Raw genomic sequence first — 25,920 nt, 5'->3', positions numbered from 1 at the left:
GTCTTGGAGCTTGTTGATATGTTTTGAGGGAAAGATGACATTGATTGCCAAGCTGTAGTTGATAAAGAGCATCCTGATGTATGCATCTTTGCTGTCCAGTTGTTCTGGGGTTGAGTGAAGAGCCAAAGAAATGGCATCTGATGTGAACCTGTTGTGCTGGTAGATACATTGGAATGAATCCAAGTCACACCTCTGGCAAAAGTTTCATCATCAACCTCACAAAGCACTTTATCGTAGTGGATGTGAGTGTTGCTGGACGATAATCATTGAGGCAGGTTACCATGTTCTTGGGCTCTGGTACAACTGAAACACCTTTGAAGCAGGTAGGTACCTCAGACTTCTGAAGTGAAAGGTTAAAGCTATCGATGAACATACCAGCCAGTTGATCAGCACAGGTCATTAGTTCTCAGCCATCTACCACATCTGGGCCGGATGCTTTTTGGTGAAGGTTGTGTTCCACAGTATGTACCTTTTATAAAGCTAAAGGTCACTGGGCTTATTGACGAAGAACATCACGATGTGAACGAAGGATGCAGTGATCTGACATACTACAAGGGAATTTTAGCTTTTCATGCCTCAGGAATTTACTTTCAGTAGTAGATTATGTTCAAACTTTTAAATCTAGCACTTTGACCAAACTTTAGTTGATTAACCTTAATGTGGCCTGATCTGAAATATTGTTAAATTTGTATTTACAAGTGCACAGATGTGGATATCACTAGCAACACTAACAATTATAGCCTATCTGTCATGCCTCTTGAACTGAGGTTGAAATTACGATTTAACTGTATTGGTAGGTCTGTCGTCAAATGTAGGCCACATCACGTGAGAATGATCCCTAACAGATAACAGTGAACCATATAGATCTTAATGACAATTAAATTGCTTAATGGTAGCCATTACTGAGACCAAAGTTTTGTTTTATTACCAGAGTATATTTCAAGCCAAGTCAAATCAACTTTATTTTTATCTGCACAGGTACAATAACATACCGGTAGAATGAAAAACTTGCTTGCAGCAGTGTCATAGGCACATGGAACATAAATTAAATATAAATTACTCAAAATAGTGAAAAAAATGTATATAAATAAGGCATTAGTGCAAAGGAGCACAATCAGAGACAAATTTATGGCTGTTTCTACCTGAGCTAGGATTGAGTTGCGCAAACATGAGAAAACCAGCAGATGCTGGAAATCCAAAACAACACGCCCAAAATGCTGGAAGAACTCATCCCCAGGCAGCATCTATGAAAAAACAGTAAACAGTTGATGTTTCATGCCGAGACCCATGTTCAGGACTGGAAAGGAAGGGGAGAGGTCAGAATAAGAAGGTGGGAGGAGGAGAGGAAGAAGTACAAGGTGGCAGGTGATAGGTGAACATTGGAAGAAGGAGAGGAGGTATAGTAAAGATCTGGGAAGTTGATTTGTGAAAGAGATAAAGGGCTGGAGAACGGGGAATCTGACAGGAGAGGACAGAAGACCATGAATTGAGCACACATGTTCGAGAACTTGACCATTGTAGGAAAATTGGTGTTCTTCAACCTGGCTGTAATTCCTTGAATTGAAATTCCCAGATCCATGGAGGGTTTTAAATTTGTGTCTCTGGATCAATGTATGTGAATTCCAACTGCTACTCCCGTAACGAGACTACCATGCCATCAAACTTCTCAATCCATTTTCCAAGTGGCTTTTTGGTTTGTTTTACTATGTTAAATGCACTATCAGCATGAACTACTGTTACTTTGTATCAATTGACTAAAAAAAATAGCTGAGCAATTCCATTTACTGGTGCAGCTAGCATGTAAAACTGCAGATTTATCATTACTGTGGAAAATTTTACAAGGTTACATCTATTATAACATTCTTATTGTTTTCATAAAAGTTGATGTTAAAACTGGCAGTTGTCCATTCAAGCAGAGGAAATGAAATTTACCTGCAAACTATAACTCTAAGAAAACTGTTACCACTGTTAGTAATTATCGTTTTCATTCTGTAGGTTTAACAATGGGGAGTAGTAAGAGCAAGCTGAAAGACCCATCTCAGAAACCAAAGGCTGGAGACAACAGCATTTCTTCCAGTACACAGAATCTACGTTATGGTCTTGAGTCATCACAAGAATCCCACACAACCCCTGCTAAAACGTCAGGTGTGGATGAAAACAGCTCCACTATCACACCATTTGGAGGGACCACGGAATTAACACTATTCGGAGGAGTTATCTCATCTAATGCATCTTCACCGTCGCAACGAACAGGCCAATTGGCAGGTTAGTTTGGGAATGGGAATTGTGCCAGAGGTCACAGAGAGGGGAGTACTTTTGAACAATTAATTCATAAATTAATTTTGAAATGTTACCTTTATAAAATTGAAGAGCTTACCTAGTTATGGTGCTAATTCTTTAATAACCTAGGTTAACCATGATCCAGTATATGATTTTGACTGATTGTAGCACAGATACAAGAGAAGAAAATTAATTTAGGGGCTGTATATGGTGATATATCACCATTTGAGAATTTGAAAATGAATTTACTTTGAATTTAGAGATACAATATATAATCCTTGGCAAGGGGTTTTGTGCTGATCAACCAGCATGGCACTAGGGCCAAACGTTTTAAATTCTGAGAAAAAATTACATACACCAGGCTTGTATTTCCTTGAATGAAGAAGAGGGAGATGTGTTTGTATTTTAGTTTTAAAATGCTGAAAGGATTTGATAAAGCAGATTGAGTGAAGCTGTTCACTCTACTGGTATAATCTTTAAATTGGATCTGGGTCTTTTTGGAGTGGTATTCGAATTCTTCAAAAATGTAGTCAAAATATAGAATTCTTCTTTAAAGAGACTCAATTAATTGGAAAATATTCTGAATCTGAGATTGATGTATTTTTGTCAGGAAGGTTCTTTAAGTTCAGGAACGAATGTAAGTGATACAGTTGAGGTATTCAGGAGCTGGAAAATGACAGAATAGTGAAACAGGCTAAAGTCAATTGTTAATCTATTTTTTTTGACCTTCAGACAAAACACTATAATGAGTCTAAATTTCCCTATTTTATTGACACGTGCATACTGCTAGTTCTTTAGCACTGATGAAAGTCCACTTCATTCTTGGCCAACACTAGACATATAAGTTGACTTGCTTAACATTTGGTCACGTCTTGCTTTCTTCACAACAGTTTTTGGATTTGATTACATGACAAAAGCAAATGTGCAATGTCATAAATTCATCAACTGGGAGATGTTTATTTGTTGTTTTAGAGTCAAGTAACCTCGGAACCCCAAATTTCATTTCTGAGCTGAGCTGACCTTGCCACAGCACTCTTGTATCTTAATTAGCTTCAGTCTCAGGAGGGTAATGTTGCCTCATTAGCCCTGTGCCTGGTCTTCCACATTGTTGTTGAAAGTGGACAACCCATTTGAATTGTGGTGGAACCTTTCGAGATTCAGTGAGCAATTTTGGAAATAATTGACACCAGACAGCAATTTGCTGAAGCCCAGCCTTCTGCATCCTACCCTTGCTGAATAATCTCGAGTCAGAGCTTTTAAACAAAATATTAAGCAGCTTTCAGTCAGCAGTTGAAACAAGCAGCACTTGCACCACATAGGTCATTAATTAGCACTCACGATCACAACTCTAATATAAACCAGATGATTTCATCATGTGACATTTAATTCCAGAAAACACCCATATGATGTCAAATCACAAAACACTGGGTTATGTAACACTTTCCAGTATTAAAAGTTACTAGATTTGCTTAGCTGAGTGGCTCAATGTCATTAGGCTCCAAGGAAAATATTTACTTTTACATCATTTTGTGTTGGACTAATCTTATTTCTAAATTAAGCAAAAAAGACTTCAAACGATGAGGAATGTTTGAACAAAAAGACTTCCGTAATGAAATAACCACAATGAGAAATGCCACGTGTGTGCCACTATTACAACAAAAATGTAATTGGGGAAAGAAACACAGTTCTAGTGAGTGGAGGCAAATTTTTTGGAAAGAAGCACCAATCTACTTAGCTTCCAGACCAAAACATATTATACAATATCAGACCATAAGATATAGGAGCAGAATTAGCCCATTTGGCTCATCGAGTCTGCTCTGCCATTTCATTGTGGTTCATCGAATTTTTCTCTTGGCCCCAATTTCCTGCCTTCCTACCATATCCCTTCCTGCTCTGACCAATCAATAATCTTATCATCCTCTGCCTTAAATATACATAAAACATATGTGGCGAAGAATTCCACAGATTAACCACTCTCTGGCTAAAGAAATTCCTCCTCATCTCTGTTCTAGAAGGACGCCCCTCTATTCTGAGGCTGTATCTTATGGTCTTAGACTCTCCCACCATAGGAAGCATCCTCTCTGCATCCACTGTATCAGTCTTTAACCACTCGAAAGGTTTCAATGAGGTCACCCTTACATTCTTCTGAATTCCAGTGAATACAGGCCCAGAGCTATCAAACGCTCTTCATATGGCAAGCCATTCAATCCTGGAATCATTTTCATGAACCTCCATTGAGCCATCTCTAGTTTCAGCACATCCCTTCTAAGATAAGGGGCCCAAAACTGCTCTCAGTGCTCCAAGTGAGCCCTCACCAGTGCTTTATAAAGTCTCAATATTACATTTTTGCTTTTATATTCTATTCTTCTTGAAATGAATGCTAACATTGCATTTTCCTTCCTCACCACAGACTCACCCTGCAAATTAACCTTCAGGGCCATTTAGTCAACCCTTTGATATCTTCCATCAAAGTGCATGACCATACATTTCCTGACAGTGTATTCCATCTGCCACATCTTTGCCCACTCTCCTAATCTATCTAAATCCTTCTGTAACCTCTCTACTTCCTCAAAACTACCTGTCCCTCTACCTACCTTTGTACTGTCTGCAAACTTTGCAACAAAGCCATCAATTCCATCATCCAAATCATTGACATTTAACATAAAACGAATCAGTCAAAACACAGACCCCTGTGGAACACCACTAGTTACTGGCAGCCAACCAGAAAAGGCTTCCTTTATTTCCACTTTTGGCTTCTTGCCTATCAGCCACTGCTTTATCCATGCTAGAATCTTTCCTATAATACCATGGGCTTGTTAAGCAGCCTCGTGCGGCACCTTGTCAAAGGCCTTCTGAAAATCCAAGTACACAGAATCAACCTCTTCTACTTTGTCTGTCCTGCTTCTTGTTTCTTCAATGAATTCTAACAAATTTGTCAGACAAGATTTTCCCTTGAGGAAATCATGGTAACTGGCCTTTTTTTATCATGTGCCTCCAAGTACACTGAAACCACAGCCTTAAACAATTGACTCCAACATCTTCATGAAGAATGGAGTGACATTTTCAACTCAAAGAAAACTGGCTTGGAGCTCTGCTTTTTAAATCTTGAACACGGACCTGACTGGAAGGTAGCTCCTTTTATGTGCTGCCTCTTACTGATGGTCACTCCACAACTTAGAGAATCTCTGCCTTTAAAATTTCAATCACTGCCCTGATTTTACAAAGTAGCTCTTTTTACACATCCCAGATGTGGATCGTCTAACTCCTAATATTACACATCACTGCCTGATTTGCAGTTTTTCACCCCAGGCTGTGTGGCCATATGGGTTGGTCACTATTGTTCTTCATTTTCTGCATTCCAAGTAGGCGTTTCCTTTGTGTCTATTTCTGTCTATCAGCCATGTTTCCCCACCACTTCTGGTAAACCTTTCTCACTCCCTCCTTTCCCAATTTGAGTTTCTCTCTTTTCACCTCATTACCCCACCTTACTCATTTGACTGTAAAGCTCACAGCTCTTGCATTCATTTAAAAAAGGCCATCACAAACAAAACAACAATGCAAGCTTTTAGAGGATCTTGCTAAATGATCTTGCTTTTACTGATTTAAAGGACCACAAAAAACAGGAGGAAGAGTAAGCCATTAAGTTGCTGAAACCTGCTGCACCTTTCATTGTGATCATGGCTCTTCTAGGCTAGCTTCCCACAGCACTCAATTCCTCACTCTTTCAAATATTTACAGTACCATGCTAAAGTTTCAGGCACATGTATGTAGCCAGAGACTTTTGCACAGTACTGTATTTGTCAATGTATAGCGGAGTGAGTTTCTAAATCTGGCAGGAGCAAAGGATGTTGGGAATTCTAAGGGTGGAGCGCTGTGGGAGAGTTGTGAGGTAGGGGACAGAGGAGGAGTGCCAGGGTGGGGGGTGGGTGTGGTTGTAGCCATATCCAGCCCTGAGACACCAGGCAAGGTCATTAGATTCCAAACAACTCTTTATTGATCATTACAGAATTTCTGTCTGGAGCTTCCTGCTCCCTCTCCTCTCCCTTCCCCCTTACCCCTGCCATGATTCCCCTCTCCCTGCCACCTTCCCACTCTCAGTCCACGATGGAGACCCATATCAGAATCAGGCTTATTATCACTCGCATATGTAAAGAATTTTTTTTTTGCAGCAGTACAGTTCAGTACATAAAATTACTGCAGTACTGTGCAAGTCTTAGGCACAGATATGTGCCTAAGACTTTTGCACAGTCCTGTACCTGGTTGGCATCCCTCTGTCTTGAAGGACAATGGATGATGGTGACCATCATCACAAGCCTGGGCGGAAGGTGTGGAGATCCTGAGATATCCAGTTGTCAAGCTCCCCCCTCTCATCCTCATCAGTGTAGTCCAAAGAAAAGCTTATGAAGCAATATGTTTGGTACCAGAATGGCTGCAGGAGCTGCTGGAAGGATGTTCAATGATGTCCAGCCCCCTTAGGAGCTCTACTCCAGATTTGTGTCTGGGGTTATTCCCATAGCTTTTGTCTCTTCTGAAGGCAGTGGGGCTATTTACCCATAGCTGGGAATCTGGTTCATGAGCACCAGGGCGTGTCTGCACACTGGTGGGCCTGTATGCTATGTGTACAGGGGCCAGACCTCCTCCCCATCCTCTGTAGTTCTGTATCTATCTCCACCTCAAATATATCAAATCTGTCACCCACCCCCTTAATCATTCATGTTTAGTTTTTTGACTCTTTCTCTGCTTCCCTCTTTGTGTTTCCTGTTCCCTGATCAATGTTTCTTACTCCCATAGTTTGCCTTTATCTGCTGCTCTCCTCCCAGTAAAAATAACACATTGTTGACTCATTCAACTGTCAATAATGTTTTGAGTGTTGCGACAATTGTCTGATCGCAAGCCATACTTATTAGATTATCTAGAGTATGAGCACCACTTCTGTGAAGAGGAGCTTTGGAGGACAGTCCCTGTGTGGGTTCATGCCTAAAGTGACTGATTAGAAAATTGATTAATAATCCATGCAAAGCACAGAATATTTGACGAAACATTTCTGCATGAGAACTGCACTATAAATGAGCTCACTTTTTATTTTGATTTAAAAAACATAACACATTGATTTGAAAGAAAGAAGCTGAAACGAATTCACTAATGTAATGCAAAAGAAAGCAAGCAAGCAGGGCCTGCTTGATCGGGAATGCAGAGTTTTTTTTCCTCAGAGTATTCTTGGAGACACCCACTTTAAGATCTTCCAAAAAAAAAGGGTTCAGAGGTTCATTTATTATCAAACTATGTTTGTGGTATACAACTCTGAGATTTGTCTTCTCCAGATAGCCACAAAACTAAGAAAACTAATTAAGTCATTCAAGAAAAACGTCAAACCTCCTCCCCTTGCACAAAAAAATATGTGCTGCAAGGCACAAGAACATCAACCCCCAGCAACCCCCCCACTGCAGAACATAGATATTGCACTAAGTCTCGAGTTAAAGTTGGGTCTGGCCGGAGACTGAACCTGTGTCATTCCTGAATCTCTTTTGAACCAAGTCAGACTATTCCTACAGGTTTCACAATTCATGATGTACTCGATCACTGGCTACAGAGAGAGCGTGGCATAGCAGGGACTCTAACTGCCCATTTTCCCTAACAATGTCTGGAAGCTGCTTCTTGTAATGGTCTTTCTCGCTTCTTGTTTTATTTTACATTTTGCTTTTCAACTGTTTACCTTTCCAACAAATATTATTCTGAGGAAGATCTGTTGCCAAGCAGACCTCGGCATAAAAATCACAAACAAGATAAACTCTGCAGATGCTGGATATCCAAGCAACACACACAAAATGTGGAGGATCTCAGCAGGCCAGGCAGCATCTGTAGTAAAGAGTAAACTATTGATGTTTTGGGCCGAGACCCTTCATCATGACTGGAGTAAGAAAGATGAAGTGTCAGAGTTAGAAAGTGGTGGGAGGGGAGGAAGAAATACGAGGTGATCAATGAAACTGGGAGGGGTGAAGTAAAGAGCTAGGAAGTTGAAAGAGATACAGGGCTAGAGAAGGGGGAATCTGATAGGAGAGAACAGAAGGCCATGGAAGGGGAGGAGCACCAGAGGGTGGGGATGGGTAGGTAAAGAGATAAGATGAGAGACAGAAATGGAATGCGGAAAGGTGAGGGGGGGTGCTGGGGGAGTCACTACCGGCAGTTCGATAAATCGATGTTCATGCCATCAAGTTGGAGGCTACTCAGATGGAATATAAGGTGTAGCTCCTCCAACCTGAATGTGGCCTCATGGCATGAACATTGATTTCTCGAACTTCCGGTAACAACCTCCCTTCACCTTTCCCCATGCCCTTTCCTCTCTCACTTTATTTCCTTACCTGCCCATCACCTCCCTCTGGTGCTCCTCCCCTTCCATGGCCGCCTGTCCTCTCCGATCAGATTCCCCCTTTTCTAGCTCTGTATCTTTCACCAATCAACTTCCCAGCTCTTTACTTCACCCCTCCCCCTCCCGATTCCACCTATCACCTTGTGGTTCTTCTTCCCCTCCCCCACCTTCTAACTCTGACTTCTCATCTTTTTTTCTTCAGTCCTGATGAAGGGCCTCGGCCTGAAATGTCGACTGTACTTCCTCCAGCATTTTGTGTGTGTTGCTCGGCATAAAAATAAATTCTCTAATAGCTTGCATTGCATTGTCTGTAATGAGCTCATGAAATTCTGTTTTAATTAATGTACGCGCTGTGTTCATTTCTGTCAAGGTCAGCACTTGCTGCCCCCCTGTCCTCATTACCCTTGGGAACCCGATGATAAGCTGTGCCCTTGAGAAAATGCTGTTCTTTTGTGGCAAGTAGTGTGGCTAGGTAGGGAGTTCCAGGATTTAGACCCAGAAGCAATTGAGGAATAACTGTAGCTATGTTTTGCTAAATGATCTTGCTTTTACTGATTTACAAGAAAACCGGAATACAAGCAAGCCGTCAGTCCCTTAAAACCTGCCCCACCATTCAATAGGAATGTTCTATGGCTGTTCTATGCTAGCCTCTTCCGTACCAATTTCCCACAGTCCTCAATTCCTCAATTCTTCCTTAATTCTCAATCTTTCAAATATTTATCTATCTCCACCTTAAATGCAGTACATCAAATGTCCTCTGTCACTCTCGGGCAGAGAATTCCAGAGACTCACCACTCTTGAAGAGAAGAAATTTCTACACACTTCAACTTAGATGATCAGCCCCTTGTAAGTACACCCCCTGTTTGTGAACCTTCCAACACTAGAAGTAATTTCTTCCCTTTTTATTTTTTTAAAATCTTCTTCCATATTTAAACATTGAGGAAACTTGGCTCCTACAGGTTATCAGGTGTGGAGAGAAAGCAGGATCTCCCAGTGGCCACACGTTTTAATTCCATGTCCCATTCCCATTCTGGTATGTCTATCCATGGCCTCCTCTACTGTCAAGATGAAGCCACACTCAGGTTGGAGGAACAACACCTTATATTCCGTCTGGATAGCCTCCAACCTGATGGCATGAACATCGACTTCTCAAACTTCCGCTAATGCCCCACCTCCCCCTCGTACCCCATCTGTTATTTATTTATTTATATATACACATTCGTTTCCTCTGTCTCTCTTTTTTTCTCCCTCTATCCCTCTGACTATACCCCTTGCCCATCCTCTGGGTTTTTTCCCCCCTTCCCCTTTTCCTTCTCCCTGGGCCTCCTGTCCCATGATCCTCTCATATCCCTTTTGTCAATCAACTCTCCAGTTCTTGGCTCCATCCCTCCCCCTCCTGTCTTCTCCAATCATTTTGGATCTCCCCCTCCCCCTCCCACTTTCAAAACTCTTACTAACTCTTCTTTCAGTTAGTCCTGACGAAGGGTCTCGGCCCAAAATGTCGAGTGTACATCTTCCTAGAGATGCTGCCTGGCCTGCTGTGTTCACCAGCCACCTTGATGTGTGAGGCATGGAGAGATTGTTTTCTGTAATTGGGGAGTCTAGGGCCAGATGGCACAGCCTCAAAATAGAAAGACATTCCTTCAGAACAGAGGTGAGGAGGAATCTCCGTACCCAGAGAGTGGTGAATCTGTGGAATTCATTGCCATAAGACAGCTGTGGAGGTCAAGTCAGTGGGGATATTTAAAGCAGTGGCATCAAAGGTTATGGTGAGAAGGCAGGAGAATGAGGTTGAGAGTGAAAAAAATCGGCCGTGATAGAATAGTGGAGCAGACTGAATGGACTCAATAGCCTAATTCTGCTCCTGTCTCTTATGGTCTTAAACGATTGACCCCCACCCCATAACTACTTTCCCTTGTTTGTAAACTTCCCAATATTGGAAGTAATTTCTTACCTTTTTATTTTTTAAAACCCTTTTCCTTGTTTAAACATTGAAGAAACCTCTCTCATAGGTTATTCAACACACTAATTAACCCATCGACATACATGTTTACCTTATGCTGTCTTCTGTTGTGTTTCTCCATCCCATGAAGTAATTTGTGCTCATTATTCTTCCTCAGAATACCCATTATGTGAACTAATTTTATCGACGGCTATGGATTAACTGATCACTGTGTGTGTTAGCAATTGCAATTCAATTGAAAACCCCTGTGGCATCAATTCAATTTGAAATGCACAGGATGAAGCCCAGTTAAGCAGATACTACACCTTATCTTCATTTAAGTGATCCACGGTGCAAAAATTAATGAGCATTGAATGATGAGAAGTAATTTCTCTCTGTATCACTTATCTCTTAAAAATGAAGATTCTTGGTAGAATCCCCTAGCCATCAGATGATTTTATATTTTGAAAATGTACTCCTGAATGATGGATGGCACGAATATAGAGTGATCAATATACAACCTCTTTCACAGGCATGCTTGTTCAGTGTCTCTAAGAAAGGGGTTGCTGTCTAGTGTGTGGTTTTGGTATGCTTTTTAGAAGTTATTCATTGTCAAATATTACAGGCTGGGACTGGGTAATTAGATGAAAATATTCCTTCATCTTCGGAGATGAGGAAGAATTTCCTTAGCCAGTGGGTGATGAGTTTGTGAAATTAATTGCCACAGGTGGCTGTGGAGGCCAGGTCACAGGCAAAGGTTGATAGGTTCTTGATTTGTCAGGGCATGAAAGGTTACGGTGGAAGTCTGGAGAATGGGGTTGAGAGGGAAAATGGCTTAATGGGCCAAATGTCCTAATTCTCCTCCCATCTCTTTTGGTCTTATTATCACATGGATTCCAAAGCATGTTATTTAATATTTTTATAATATTTGAAGGAAAACTGTCCTAATTTTGTGTCAAATTAGCTAGGCCATCTTTTTAAGACTGACTGAATCATGTGATTGAAGTTTCTTCTCCACCTTCATCCCCAGTAGGCTATGCACATCATCCAAGCTTTGCTGGAATGTTGTGCGAGCTCTACAACATCAGAGAAGCTGTCTTTACAATGTGACTTTAAGGAGAGTTCCTGTTTGTTCAAATGAAAGTTAAAGGCCCCATGTGTGGCCGAGAGTTGTTCTTTGTTCCGACCCATAACTCTTCCTCAATTGACTCTTGTGAACTCGAGCCTAAAACATCAGCTCAGCTTTTTTTTCCAAATTTCTCCAATCCTCTTCAGCCAAACCCCCATCACCCAGCTTCTTTGCCACTCCCTGCACCAGGCTGCTTATTAAATATCACTCCATCGCAATAACATCATTAAATACAGAACTGGCCTTCTATTGTTTACAAAGTTGCAGGAGTGTGTTCCCTTCAGTATTTAGTTCTAATTTAGCTCAGCTGGGCTTTTGACATCACCTTATCGTTGCCTTGTGCTTTATTAGACTTCCTCTGTAACTAATGCTATGTTCTGAATTCAATTATTGTTTTCTCTTTATTTATATACTAATGTTGGGTGACATGCTAGGAAGTTTTTTAACTATACCTTGGGACATGTGGTAATAATAGACCACTTACTAATTTTGAGAAGGTTCTCAGTACAGAATAGGGATCTAGTCCTTTGGTATAGTGAAGAATCTTGTTTTGATCATTGGTTAAAGCGTGTCATTGAGGGAGAGCCCAGGATGCGTGAGACTACGTCTAAGTCTCTGACCATTATTTTGTAATATTGCTCACCTCAATGCATACAACAGCACAATTCTTCAGATAGAAGTTAGTGTGTCATTTTGCAGTGAAGTGAAAGACTCTGAATAGTCCTTTGCTGATGTGTGCTTAACATTAGAATGTAATTGGGCAACGAGTAGCTTTGTTCTTTGTGTTCTCTAAAGTTTATAAGTTCACATCTGAGAGTCTGTGCATAAGTCATCTCTTCACTGAGGTGTCCAGACATGCAGAGTTGTGGTAGGCGTTTCTAAGTGCTGCTTCCATATACATGGCTGTGAGAGGCATTCATGTAGGATAAGAAAGTTTAGGGAGGGAGGTTTGAGAGAACTGTTGCTGTTTCGTGTTGGGACTGGGGGACAAGGGTCAAGGTGGGTTGGCAAATTGAGAAGAGAGTGTGAGGAGAAGCTGGGTGGAAGGAATTGAAAGTCTCTGTCAAAGGGGCAGCAGTGGTTGAGAGGCTAATAGAAATGTACTATAATGATTAAATCTTCAATTTTAAAGACCACCCCACCCTCTCCACAGGGACAAAATCAGACACCATAGATTTGTGACCCCATATCACTGAAGCATTCTTTACACTGAGAAGTCTGGTTAAAGATTCTAGTGCACAGAAATAAATCACAGAATCTGAGTTTTAAAATGGCTACGAAGAATGGCTTGGAGAATTCCAGGCCAGCCAGAAGCCGTAGAAATAGAATTATGTCACTGGGAGATCATCAGCAAGTCAGGCAACTTGCTTCCGTATTGACTTTACTTTCTCCCCTGGCACTGCTGAAGTGCATTGCATCTCTCAGATTCAGCATCAGGCTGCTGTGGCTGGAACACAATTTTTAAAAAATCTGAGTATGACATTGTAAACTGCAGGGGTACACTCTTTCTTTTCAAACCTTTTTATTGTTATATACAGGAAAAATAACATGAGTACATCGAAGTAACAACACTTACAATGCCTCAAATAAAACATCATCTTAAAGATTGAAAATTTTTTTTTGTGATAACAAAAAAACCTACTAAGCAGAAAAGTGAGAAAAAAAAACCCATTAGGTGTACAACCCTGGAATCATGCATCATACGAAAAGCTTCTAAAAATAAACATCAAACTGCCAGCAAGAAAAGAAAATATAGTAAAAAAAATTTACAATTAGATCATGGAAAAATTATATCAATTAACTCAAATGATAATAATGAGCAAATGAGCCCCATCTTTTCTCAAAATCAAATAAAGGTTCAAAGGTTCAACTTCTAATTTTCTCCAAACTAAGACATAGCATCACTTGAAAGAACCATTGTGACAAAGTGGGAGCTGATGTATCCTTCCACTTCAGCAAAATGGCCTTGCTAGCTATCAATGTAACAAATGCAATAACATGTTGGTTAGACACAGAAATACCATGAATATTTTGAGGAACTATTCCAAAGAGCACAGTTAATTTATTAGGTTGTAAATTAATATTAAGTGCTTTAGAAATTGTTGAGAAAACCAACTTCCAGAACTGTTCCAATATAGAACAAGACCATAACATATGTGTCGGTGTAGCTATCTCATTTTTACATCTATCACAATGACTATCAACATTAGGAAAGATTTTAGAAAGTCTCGCCTTTGTGAAATGATAACGATGTACAATTTAAAATTGAATCAATGAATGGCTAGCACAAATTGAAGAAGAGTTAACCAATTTCAATATCCACATCCAATCCTCCATCATAAAAGTCAAATAGGGGTACATTCATAGACTGTAAAAGGATATGGACTGGCTGTTTGAGTGGGCAGTGTTGTTCTAGCAGACAATGCATAATGTAGAAAAAAAGTGAGTAGGAATAATGAAGACGCACTGTAAAGCTCTTCCAGAAAGGATGCAGGAATCGAGGAACCTGAACGTGTGTGCTGGTTGAGAAGATGGTTAATAAAGCATACAGCGTTTAGGCTTTTATCAACAATGGCACAAAATACAAAAGCTGGTCATGTTATCTGACCTCAACTGTAATATTCTGTTCAATTCTGGTGATTTCAGTGTAGAAAGGATGTGGGTATATTCAAGAGGGCCAAGATAAAGAATCATAAAAATAAGTTCCTTGAGTAATCAACCACAGTTCAGGAAAGAGTAATGAAAATAATCCCAGCATCTCTGGAGAAGCGAAGGCTAATATTGGTATGGTGATGCTTGATGGAAGTGTCGAAAATGCCGAGGGTCTGGAGGGTGTGTATAGTGGGAGACCATTTCCATTGGAAGGGCTGAGCTCTGGAGGTCACAGGTATAAAGTAAAGGGGGGGGGGGGAAGAGAATTAAGAATGACGTGAAAAAACTATCTTGTGTGATGTAGAATTGAAAGCTGAAGTGCACAACCTGCTGATGTGGTTGTTCCATTGTAGATTTCCAAGAGGGAATTGATAAAGGAACGGGGAAGAAAAGTTTGCAAGGTCGTGGATAAAGATCTGGCAGTGTGTGTTGAGTTAGTGAGTTATTCTGTTGACACAGACACAATGAGAAGAATAGTTTCCTGTTAAGCAACCTTTCAGTGATTCAATGAAAAGATTGAGCTGAATTGTTGGCAAATATTTTGCGACTGAAGTCCTGTGGCTGATTGACCTTTTGAGCTCTTAGTCATCACACAAGCCAGCCTTCAGCCAATCTAAATCAGTGTACACGATATCAGCGAATTGCTAAGTGCACTGCTTAATGGAAAACCTGTGGGACGAAACAGTATTCTTGCTCTGTCACTGAGTGCCTGAGCTTCACACTGTCTGTTGCAGCTGTAAACCAAACATAGTCATCCAACTAATATGGAAAAACGTTTGTTGTCCTGTCTGAAAAATTCAGGAGGCAAATAATCTAGGCAATTACTGTCTATCATATAACCCTCAAATCTCAGCAGTTTGACAGAGGCAGATTATACTGTGCACTTCACGAGGGAAGATAATTGTGAAGAAAAGGTTGCAAGGCAGTGGAGAAAGGTCTGTAGGTGTGTGTGCTCATTGTGATTGTGTGTTTGTTGTAAAGGCGGATTGCTTTCAAGCACTAATCTCCAACAACCAGTTCACCAAAACTACGGTAGGATCTTATCTGCTTCACTTAGCCCCATATCTTACTACAACACAGTCAACAAAATAATCTGATCACCAAATGATAAGGTGAAAGTGACTACCCTCGACATGAGTGATTGAGCGAACCGCTGAGAGGATTATTGGGGTGCTCCCCCCCCTTTGTGACATTTACTAGGAGAGTTGCAGTAAAGGACCCAAAGCATTGTTGAGGATCCGTACCACCCATTGCACAATCTCTTTGACCCACTACCATCAGGAAGAAAGGCACAAGAGCATCAGGACTAAGACTGCCAGACTGGGTAATAGCCTGTTTAGGCTGTGAGAAAAAGATATATCTTGCTACCGCTGAGGTCCCTTCACTAGGTCAGTGAACTATTTACTGTATTGGTTATTGCTTACCTGCACTGAAAACTTGCATTTTGAATTGCATTGTATTAACTTATTTGTGGTAATATTTTGCTTTGCGTACTGCGTGTGATATATGTATTGCGGGTACACCTTGGTCCAGAGGAACACTGTTTCATTTGGTTGAACTTGAATGTCAGTGTGTGTCTAATTGAGTATGGCATCAAGAAACCGAGGTTTAACTGAAGTTGAGTAGAGAACCACTGGCTGGAGTCAATACCACAACGAATACAAGATGATTATGGTTGACGGAGTTCGAGACCTCAGCCCAGGAACAGTCCGCTATAGTTCCTCGGGGCAACAAAGGAGGCCTGGCTACCTTCACCTCACAGTTCACAGTGCTGTTAGTTTTCTGAGGCTCATTTTGTGCATTGCTTTGAATCCTCAGTTCTTGCTCTAATTTCGCCAAGCTGGCTGCTCATTTGTACGTGCACCACAGACACTCCTGACAGAAATCAGTTGGAATGCACCTGAATTGTTATGAGGTATTTATATCAAGAATGCTTTGAGCTTTTAAGTATTTTTTCTCGACTGTCTGTAATAATAGGGACAGACTCAAACGTAACTCTTTAAGGCGTTGAATCTTGTGGTCGTAATGTAGAACCTTCTGGTCAAGATGGTGCCAACATACACCACTTCCTTGGTTGGCATCTTGCAGAGAGCTCATGAAAATGCCTTTTTATTTTACTTCTTTTACATCTATTTTTCACTTTAAGTGTGTGGCTGTGGCTGTTAAGAGCCTGCAATTTACAGTTTGGAGATCGTTTGAGTGATCCAGCACTTTGCTGTCTCCAAGAAGATTCCGGGAAGTGAGTGTCTTCTTGGACGGCTTCATTGTGAGAAAACTTCAAGACGAGGTGCCAGCCAATGTTTGACTACATTTCACCGGTTAAAGCGTCCATTAATTGCCAATTAAAGAGGCGAGGAAGATTAAGAAGTCGAGGCGAATGCGGAAAGTGAGCGCGAGTTCAGTGCCAAATGTCTGCCATTTGATCACTGCTGGAGGAGTCTGTGAGCAGCCTATCACTGTGGCAGGCAGGTAGGCCTCTTTGCCTCGTGTGGTGTCCCTCTCTTTCGATGAATGTCGGTGATATCGTAGGAAGGTATTGTGGTTCTGCGTTTATGGATTGGACTACAGGTTTCCCCCGCCATCCGAAGGTAGAGCGTTCCTATGAAATGGCTCGTAAGCCGAAATGTCGTAAAGTGAAGAAGCAATTACCATTTATTTATATGGGAAAAATTTGTGAGCATTCGCAGACCCAAAAATAACGTACCAATTCATGCCGAATAACACATAAAACCTAAAATAACAGTAACATATAATGAAAGCAGGATTGATATGGTAAATACACAGCCTATATAAAGTAGAAACACCTTCTGTTAGTGAAAACAGGGAACTAATGTAGGTCTTTCGTAACAGTGAGGTTTCGTAAAGCGAACGTTCGAAAAGTGGGGGACACCTGTATTGCGTTTATGGACTGTGGTCTTTTTCAGACTTATGCTTTTTATATTCTGTGTTTATTATCCATTATCCGAATTTCCATTTTGTTGTGCGAGAGGAGGGTGTTTGGAGGCTGATGATTGGGATGGTGTACTTTTTTGTATGGGTAGGATGAGTTTGATGTTTCTCTCTGAATACCTTTCATGTACGATATGGAGAGCAAGTCATTGTCCATGCAGCAAGCTCCCCCACTCCATGCATCTGATGAACCCAAAGGAACAGCACAGACGGATTCAGTTTGGTACACCTAGGACTGTCTTAGAGACTTCTGCTCTGGACTTTTCCCTTGGGGTTTACTCCTGAAGCCTTCCCTGTGAGTGGATATAGCCGCAAGGCAGCGGAGGTTTGAGATCAGAGTTTTCCTTCTCCTAGATGAGCTGACAACCACAGCTGATGAGCCCCATCTGCTCGAAACAACTGCTTTCGCCAGTAACCCACTTTTGCCCCATCTCTTGTCAGTAGAATTGGTTCCACCTCGTTTAGTAGCTAAGCCACACGCGAAGGCCAGGAGCTGGGCTTGGTTGTCAGAGGCTATTTGAGACGCACACCACTGGAAGCGTTTAATAGGTAGTGGAGCTTGTCCCCATAACCACCCCCGGCTATAACAACCTTAAGGAACTATATATATTGAATAAGCATTCTTGTTTGCTTCAATAATTATGTGTAATATGCAAAAATATGTTAATTGAATATATCATCACACTACCACATGCTAAGTGAGTGCCTCGCTTAAAGTAAACTTGAACTACATCCATATTTACGGACTCCCGTGAGTTTCTTTGAATTAGTTTAATGTTTTGAAGTTAGAAAGCATAACAATTTAAACTCATAATGAAAAGATAAATGGATGGAGCTGCTGTGACTGTTACAATTCTCTGCTGCACCCAAAGATTCATAACTCCAGCCTTAATTGCTCAAGGATCCATTGCTGAATTTAGTTTGCCCAAAAAAGTTTGGCCATTTTCATACACCCATGTTCTTAGGAAGAAGCTAAACACATGGTAACAGGCTGTAATCATTGTACAGTAATTGCATATTAATATTTCCTCACTAATCTATGATTGCATATAAGAGTGACTGTTTCTTCAGTACAGACCAATTACTCACATTTTATTTCTGGAAAATGATTGTAGTGGAAAAATGTACATAATTACTCCCTATCATATTTGTTTTCCGATTTAAAAGCAGTTGAAACCAGTAAATGTTATCAGCATGGATCTAATTCCAAAGAAGGCAGGAGATATTGACAAATAAAATACTTTTATTGACTCCACAGCAAGGAGAATTGTATTGTCTCTGAGTTTCCCACAGAGGTGATGTTTTAAATGTACTTCATTGGTTGTGAAGTACTCTGGGATGCTGTAAGGTTGTGAAATGAGCTGTACCAATGCTTGAGATGGATACTTAATCAAAAATGAGAAGGGAGAGTTGACAGCCTGGGAGATTCAAGATAATAGGAGAGAGACTTGCTGCTGGTTAATGGGGCATCAATTGTGCTATGGTCATTTCACTTGTTATTCAACCCTTTGTAAAAAGACCTGGTGATCCTAGTCCTGTATCAGAACCAAAGGTGAAAGCAAACTGCACACTTTACTTGTGTCACTTTCAAAGGGAGTGATGCGTGATCCCAATGCAAGTGTGTGACACACTTGATAGTGAAAGGATATGTCGTGGACAGTCTGCATCCAGGTGGTTACATTTCTTTGTGAGATTTGTAACTGATAATTTGCCTCAAAAATCAGCCGAGGTCAGCAGGAAGGACATGGGCACCGTGTGATTTGGAACGGCAAGGGTTCCTATTAATGCAGCTCATTCTAAACCAACTGAAAGTGGAAGTCTGGCCAAGAGAAGAAGAGGTAGGACGTTGTCCATGACGACTGATGTTGAGATGGTAAAGTTATCAAAGCTTGAGAAAAAGATTAAAGGAATGAGAAATATTAATTTTCTTTTGGAGCAAAGGTGCCGTAAAAAATTAACAAGCATCTTTTGGCTAAGTGGTAAACCACCGATTTTATAAAATGGCATGTGATTGCTGGCTCAGATGAAACTTGGACTGACGGTAGTCTTCTTGGAGGAAATAATGTTAGTATTATTCAGGTAGTAACACCAGCTAAAGCCATTATGTGAAGCTTACTATGCAGAAGTTACCACAAACACCACTCCTAGCAATATCTGTGCATCTTCCCATAACTTGCTCCTTGCTTATTGGTACCACAGTGGTAAGGAAATAGTGCCAGACATTGCAGATTGTATTTTTCCTCATTTTATGTGGAAAAAGCTTGTAGTTATTGGGAATTTTCTGCTCCTATTCAGTCAGATGGTTTCAATCACTATTTCCATTGCTTTTAGTTTATATGGAAATCACTTTACTCCAATGGTCATTTATTTTACATGTGCAATCCTCTCGCCCAACACTCTTCTCTGCCCCTGGAACAGATGGAGGAAGGGCACCCTGAATGTCCTGGAGAATGACCTTGGTTTGAAAAATCGATTCTTTATTCCTTTCCATAGATGCTGCCTGACCTACACAGAATTTTGTGTGTTTTACTCTAATTTGGCTTCACAAACGTGGGAACTCACGGTTACTCACCCAGTTTGCTTCAAGTTATTACTGCATTCAAATTAAATGTAAATTTAATCCACCTAGAAATCAAAGACTGATATTTAAAAGGTTAAAAGCACTATTTAGGATGAGGTACCCTGCAAAATTTCTCAACTGTAGCAGTTGAAACTGTGGTATCTCATTCCTGCGGGTGCTAATTTATTCACTGAAATGTCTGAAATAAAAAACAGAGAATGATTATTTTTTAACAACTTTTCTCTCCCTCTTAGTCTGTTCTTATTATTTACTTTCTTCGCTGTTCTTCCTATTTCTCTCTCCTCTTAAATCTCATGGATTAAGGAGATACTCGACCATCATTCATTGAGGTCCCTGTTATCTTCACACTCCTGTAGAGCCACCGAAAATTCACAGCTTGTGGAAACGTGATGTCTTTACAAAGTTGTTTTATGAGGCCATTATTGGAACTGTGCCCGTAGTCATTTACACATCCTTAAAGAACAAAGGGGAGATGGACACAGTTAAAATGAATATGCATCCTCCAGATGCAATTCTCAACAAAATAAATTCATGGCACTCAGCATTCAGCTAAAGAGGCTGTGTAAGACTTGCACCTTAATGGCCTGTGGTAGAACTAGCAAAAAAAACAGCTATAATTTCCACAGAAGAAAGTGCCAGTTTTTTTTTATTGACAATTAACGATCTGTTGGTGAGATTATATTTTCAAAAATTGGCTGTGATTTTGTTGGCAAGGCATTAAGAGTGAAAAGCCAGTAGCATCCTGAAGAATTTTATCTCTTAACTTGTGAGGATGATTTTTGCAGTGATGGCAGGAGCCCAATTCACAATATTTGTAAGGCAGCAAAATGGATATAGTCCTTTCCTGGTCTAACTGCCATCATTTATGTTAAAAAGGACAGGTCTTGAAAAGTTCTCTCCCACCATTCTAGAGCTTGCATTTCATTCCAGCGATGGACATAAGGGACCTTTTAAACTAAACACTAAAATACCCCATTCTAAAGAAAAATCTCTCCTTTAATTGTCCTGTAGCAGGGCAGGACAGTAATGAGGTCTTTATATGGTTTCAGTGAGTCCACTTTCTTTTCCTATCACACATTTTAAAAATTTGTAACTTTTCCAGACATCTTAAATAGGCTTTCCATATTAGTTGGTGGGCGCCTCAGTAGTGTAGCAGTTAGTGCGATGCTATTACAGCTTGGGGTGTTGGGGTTCAGAGTTCAATCCCGGACTCCTCTATAAGGAGTTTGTACATGGAATGTGTGGATTTTCTCCAGGTATTCCAGTTTCCTCCCACAGCTGGCAGGTTAATTGATCATTGTAAATTGTCCTGTGATTAAACTAAGGTTAAATTGGTGTTTGTCGGCGGGGCTCGAAGGGCTGGAAGGACTTATTCTGTACTGTATCTCTAAATAGAATACCACTCATAGATAATCCTGAGTTCCTCCAGCATATTGTATGTATCGATCAAGATCAAGCATAGGCAGAATCTCTTGTGTTTAAGACAAAATGTTGTCATATTGCTATTTTTGTTCTTACCTGGACCCTATTTATTGCTGCACCATAATCCAGGTTCTTTGCACAGAGAGTGGCAGGTGGCTTGAACACACTTCCATGGGTGGTGGTGAAAGTAAGTGCAGGATTGCTGTTTAAGAGGCTTTTAAACTGACGCAAGAACATGAAGAAAATTGAAGGAAATGGGATTAGTTTCAATTGGCTTAATGGTTAGCATGGATGTGTGCTGAAGGGACTGTGTCATTGGAACCTGTTTCCACTGAGAGTTATACAAAAAGAAGATAACCTGCAGATGCCGGAAATCCAAGCAACACACACAAAATCCCAAAGGAACTCAGCAGGCCAGGCAGCATCAATGGAAAAGAGTACAGTTGACATTTTGGGCCTGACTGTTTCCTATTTTCCATAGATGCTGCCTGGCCTGCTGAGCTCTTCCAACATTTTGTGTGTGTTTCTCAGAGAGATACAGTATGTTTGGAAATCATTTGGAATAAGAAACTGAGTAATATTTAAAGTTCAAAAGGTGGCTTGCAAGAAAACTACGGAAAGTGGTGATCAATGGTGCAAATGGAGATAAATCCCTTTGGGTGATCACTGGAGTGAATTGCATTCAGATTCAGAGTTAAAGAGAAATGCACATGAGTAGCAGTTGAAGTTATAGTTGAGGTTTCAAGCTGTGTAAGATGGTTAGAATAGAGTTCACATTGGTCATAATATTTTATAGGATCTTCATTAGTTGTTACAAGTAACTCATGTTATATTATTTGCTTTGAAAGGCCTAGGTAGAGTGGAGATGTTTCCAATAGTGAGAGTCTACAGGCGGCTGTGATTGAAAGATGGCTGAGAGGTTGTTTTCAGATAGTGAGGTGCCTCAGGTGGCTGTGGAGGCCAAGTCATTGGATATATTTAAGGCAGAGGTTGATAGATACTTGATTTGCCAGGGCGTGAAGAGTTATGGGGAGAAAGCAGGCGACTGGGGCTAAGATGGAAGTGGATTAGCCATGATGAAAATGCAGAGCAGACTCGTTGGGCCAATTCTGTTCCTATATCTCATGGTCGTGTATTCTAGGACAGAGCGTACAGCCACAGAGTAGAAGGACGTCCCTTTAGAAAAGAGGAAGAATTCCTTTTGCAAGAATGTGGTGAATCTCTGCAATACATTGTCACAGATGGTTGTGGAAGCTGTCATTGTGTATATTTCAAAGTCAAAGTAAATTTATTATCAAAGTGTGTGTATATCACTATTATATTGATATTCATTTTTGTGTAGGCATTTACAAGAAAATAAATAAATACAACATGGAAAAACTATACATAAACAAAGACTGACAAACAGCCAATTTGCAAAAGGAGACAAATTTTGCAAATTGAAAAAATATACTGAAAACAAGAGTTGTAGAGCCCTTGAAAGTGAGTCTATAGGTTGTAGAGTCAGTTCAGAGTTGAGGTGAGTGAAGTTATCTAGACTATTTTAGAAGTCTGATATACATGTAGGGTAATAACTGTTTCTCAACCTGATTATGTGAGAACTTGGGCTTCTGTTCCTACTGCCCAATGGTAGTAGCGAGAAGAGAGCATGGCCTGGATAATTGAGGTCCTTGATGATCTTGGCATGCTTTCTTCTCACTACTACTGTCCATAGCAGAACTGGACAGTATTCTTGATAAGTAAAGGCATCAAATCTTACGAGGAGAAGGAAAGAGACTGAGGTTGAGGCAGAAAATGAATCGGCCATGGTCGAATGGATGGCCTAATCCTATTTCTATGTTTTATGGTCGGTATCCGTATCTATGTTATTTTATTTGTAGTATTTTCGATTATGAAGACACGCAGTCCTCTTTTATTGTCATTTAGTAATACATGCATTAAGAAATGATACAGTATTTCCTCCGGTGTGATATCACAAAACACAGTCAGACCAAGACTGAAAAATTAACAAAACCACATAATATAACATATAATTACAACAGTGCAACAACACCATAACTTGATGAAGAAGTCCATAAACACTGTAAAGTTCAAAGTTTCTCAAATGTCCCACATCTCACACAGATGGGAGAAGGAAGAAAAACTCTCCCTGCCATACCCGACCACGGTCCGACTCTGAGTCATCCGAAAACTTCGAGCTCTGAGCAGCTGTCCGACACCGAGTACTGAGTGCCATCTCTATCTGAACGATTCGACCTCCATCTCGGTCGCCACAGCAGGCAAAACTGGGGATTTTGAGGCCTTCCCTCCGAAAGATTCCTGACCGTGCAGTAACGACAGCAGTGAACGTGCGTTTCAGAAATTTTCCAGATGTTCCTTTGTGCTTTTACGTCCGTTTCCATCAAATCAGAGTTGTCCACGGCCCCTATTTAATGGATACGATATCATTTTTCACCAGAGGGCTGCGCACGTGCGGCGCACTGCTTTTTCTCCTCCCGCCAAAGTATTTGCTCAGCAACTCTTTTAAAAAAAAAAAATGCCATGGAGTTGTACAGCGGGGAAACAGCGCCTTCAATCCAACCTGCCCGTGATAACTGTCAAGTACGCATTCTATTCTAATCCCATTCACATTATGGCCCTTGGTCCATAGGACATTCAGATGCTTGTCTACATAACTAAGTTATGACTGGAGCGGAATCTCAAGGTTGTATAAAGTATACACACTTTGATAATAAATGTACCTTGAACTTTGCCTGAATGAGCTCAAGCTAAACTCTGAGAAGATATACAACACAAATATGATGATGGTTCCATAATAGGACAATTTTCAATGAATCAGTCTCATTAGTTTACTCTGTACCAACTCCAAGGAGCATTTCTTATCTGGGCAGATGGAAATGGAAACTCTGCACATCTCTACAAGGGTGTACACTTCCAGCAGGGATCCTCACTTTAGTTCTTGAATGCTCTTGCATTCCATGCCTTTTCCTCACCCATCCTATCCCCACTGCCAGGCAAAATACATTCAGTGGCCACTTTACGAAGTACCCACTGTACCTAATAAAGGGGCCACTGTGTGCATGTTCATGGTATGCTGCTGCTGTAGCCCATCCACTTCAAGATTTGATGTTTTGTACGTTCAGAGATGCTGTTCTGCACACTGCTGTTGTAACGTGTGGTTATTTGAGTTACTGTCACCTTCCCGTCAGCTTGAACCAGTCTGGCTATTTTCTTCTGACCGCTTTTATAAGAAGGCATTTTCATCCACAGAACTGCTGCTCACTGGATGTTTTTTTTGTTTTTCGCACCATTCTCTGTAAATTCTAGAGATTGTTGTCCATGAAAATTCCAGGAGATCAGCAGTTTCTGAGATATTCAAACCACTGTCTGCCACAATCATTCCACAGTCAGAGTCAGTTGGATCACATTTCTTCCCCATTCTGATGTTTAGTCTGAACCACAACAGAACCTCTTGACCATGTTTGCATGTATTAAGTTGCTGCCAAGTAATTGGCTGATTAGATATTTGCATTAGTGAGCAGGTTTACATGTCCCTAATAAAGTGATCACTGAGTGCATGCTTCAAAACCACTTTGCCTTTCTGCAATTGCAAGCTGATTTCTGCATCATTACCAAACATGATCATTTTCATGTCTCATTATTTTCTGTTTCTAAGCTAGGAAATTCTGACAATTTCTGGAGTTCGTGGAATACAAGAAGCTTCATTAAACCAAAGTTAAAAACTGTCCTCAAGTCAAGTAATTTATCTATTTATTTTATTATTGAGATACAGCATGGAATAGGTCCTTCTGGCCTATTCGAGCCATGCTACTTAGCAACCCCGATGGTTTTGTGGCCGTGTTTTTCAGACAATACAAAGATAGGTGGACGGCAGGTAGTTTTGAGGAGGTAGAAAGGCTACAGAAGGACTTGGACAGATATGGAGAATGTGCAAAGAAGTGGCAGAGAGAATAGTGTCAGGAAGTGTATGGTTGTGCACTTTGGTTGAAATAAAGGTAGACTATTTTCTAAATGGAGAGAAAATTCAAAAATCTGAGGTGCAAAGATGGAAATGAATATCAGCATTCATTTCGAGAGGACTGGAAGATAAAAGTAAGGACAATAAGTGTGGGGAGAGCCAGCCTTGGATAACTAAGGAAATAAAAGGTAGTATCAAATTAAAAGCTCATATGTACAAAGTTGTAAAGAGTAGTGGGAGACTGGAGGATTGGGAAAATGTTAAAAAGCAACAAAGAAAAACTAAACAAGAAATAGGATAGGGAAGATGAGTATGAAAGTAAGTTAGCACAAAGTATAAAAACAGATAGCAAAAGTTTTTATAAATATATAAAGCGGAAGAGGGTGGCTAAAGTCAACGTAGGTCCCTTGGAAGATGAGAAGGGGAAATTGATGTTGGGTGATAAGGAAATGGCTGAGGCATTGAACGACTATTTTGTGTCGGTCTTCATGGTGGAGGACACGTCTAATATGCCAAAGAATGATGTTATGGATGAAATGGGAGGTGAGGACCTGGTGATGAGCAAACTAGAGGGCCTGAAGGTAGATAGGCCCCCTGGTCCTGATGGGATGCATTCCAG

The 25,920-nt window shown here is 40.6% G+C and overlaps 1 protein-coding gene across 2 annotated transcripts in view; it reads left to right on the top strand.

The window, feature by feature from the left end:
• The window catches only part of LOC134342744 (proto-oncogene tyrosine-protein kinase Src-like), a 219,770-nt gene that overhangs the window by 94,279 nt on the left and 99,571 nt on the right, over positions 1 to 25,920 (top strand). For both annotated transcript variants that reach the window (XM_063041250.1, XM_063041251.1), the window contains exon 2: positions 1,996 to 2,265. In XM_063041250.1, coding sequence (XP_062897320.1) covers positions 2,004 to 2,265 — 262 coding nt within the window. In that variant the 5' untranslated portion in view covers positions 1,996 to 2,003. The remainder of the gene's footprint in view (positions 1 to 1,995; positions 2,266 to 25,920) is intronic.

The sequence above is a fragment of the Mobula hypostoma genome, chromosome 2, assembly GCF_963921235.1.
Source record: "Mobula hypostoma chromosome 2, sMobHyp1.1, whole genome shotgun sequence".
NCBI classification, from domain to species: domain Eukaryota; kingdom Metazoa; phylum Chordata; class Chondrichthyes; order Myliobatiformes; family Myliobatidae; genus Mobula; species Mobula hypostoma.
Note: the sequence above shows the minus strand (reverse complement) of the source record. Positions and strands in the feature narration are given on the sequence as shown.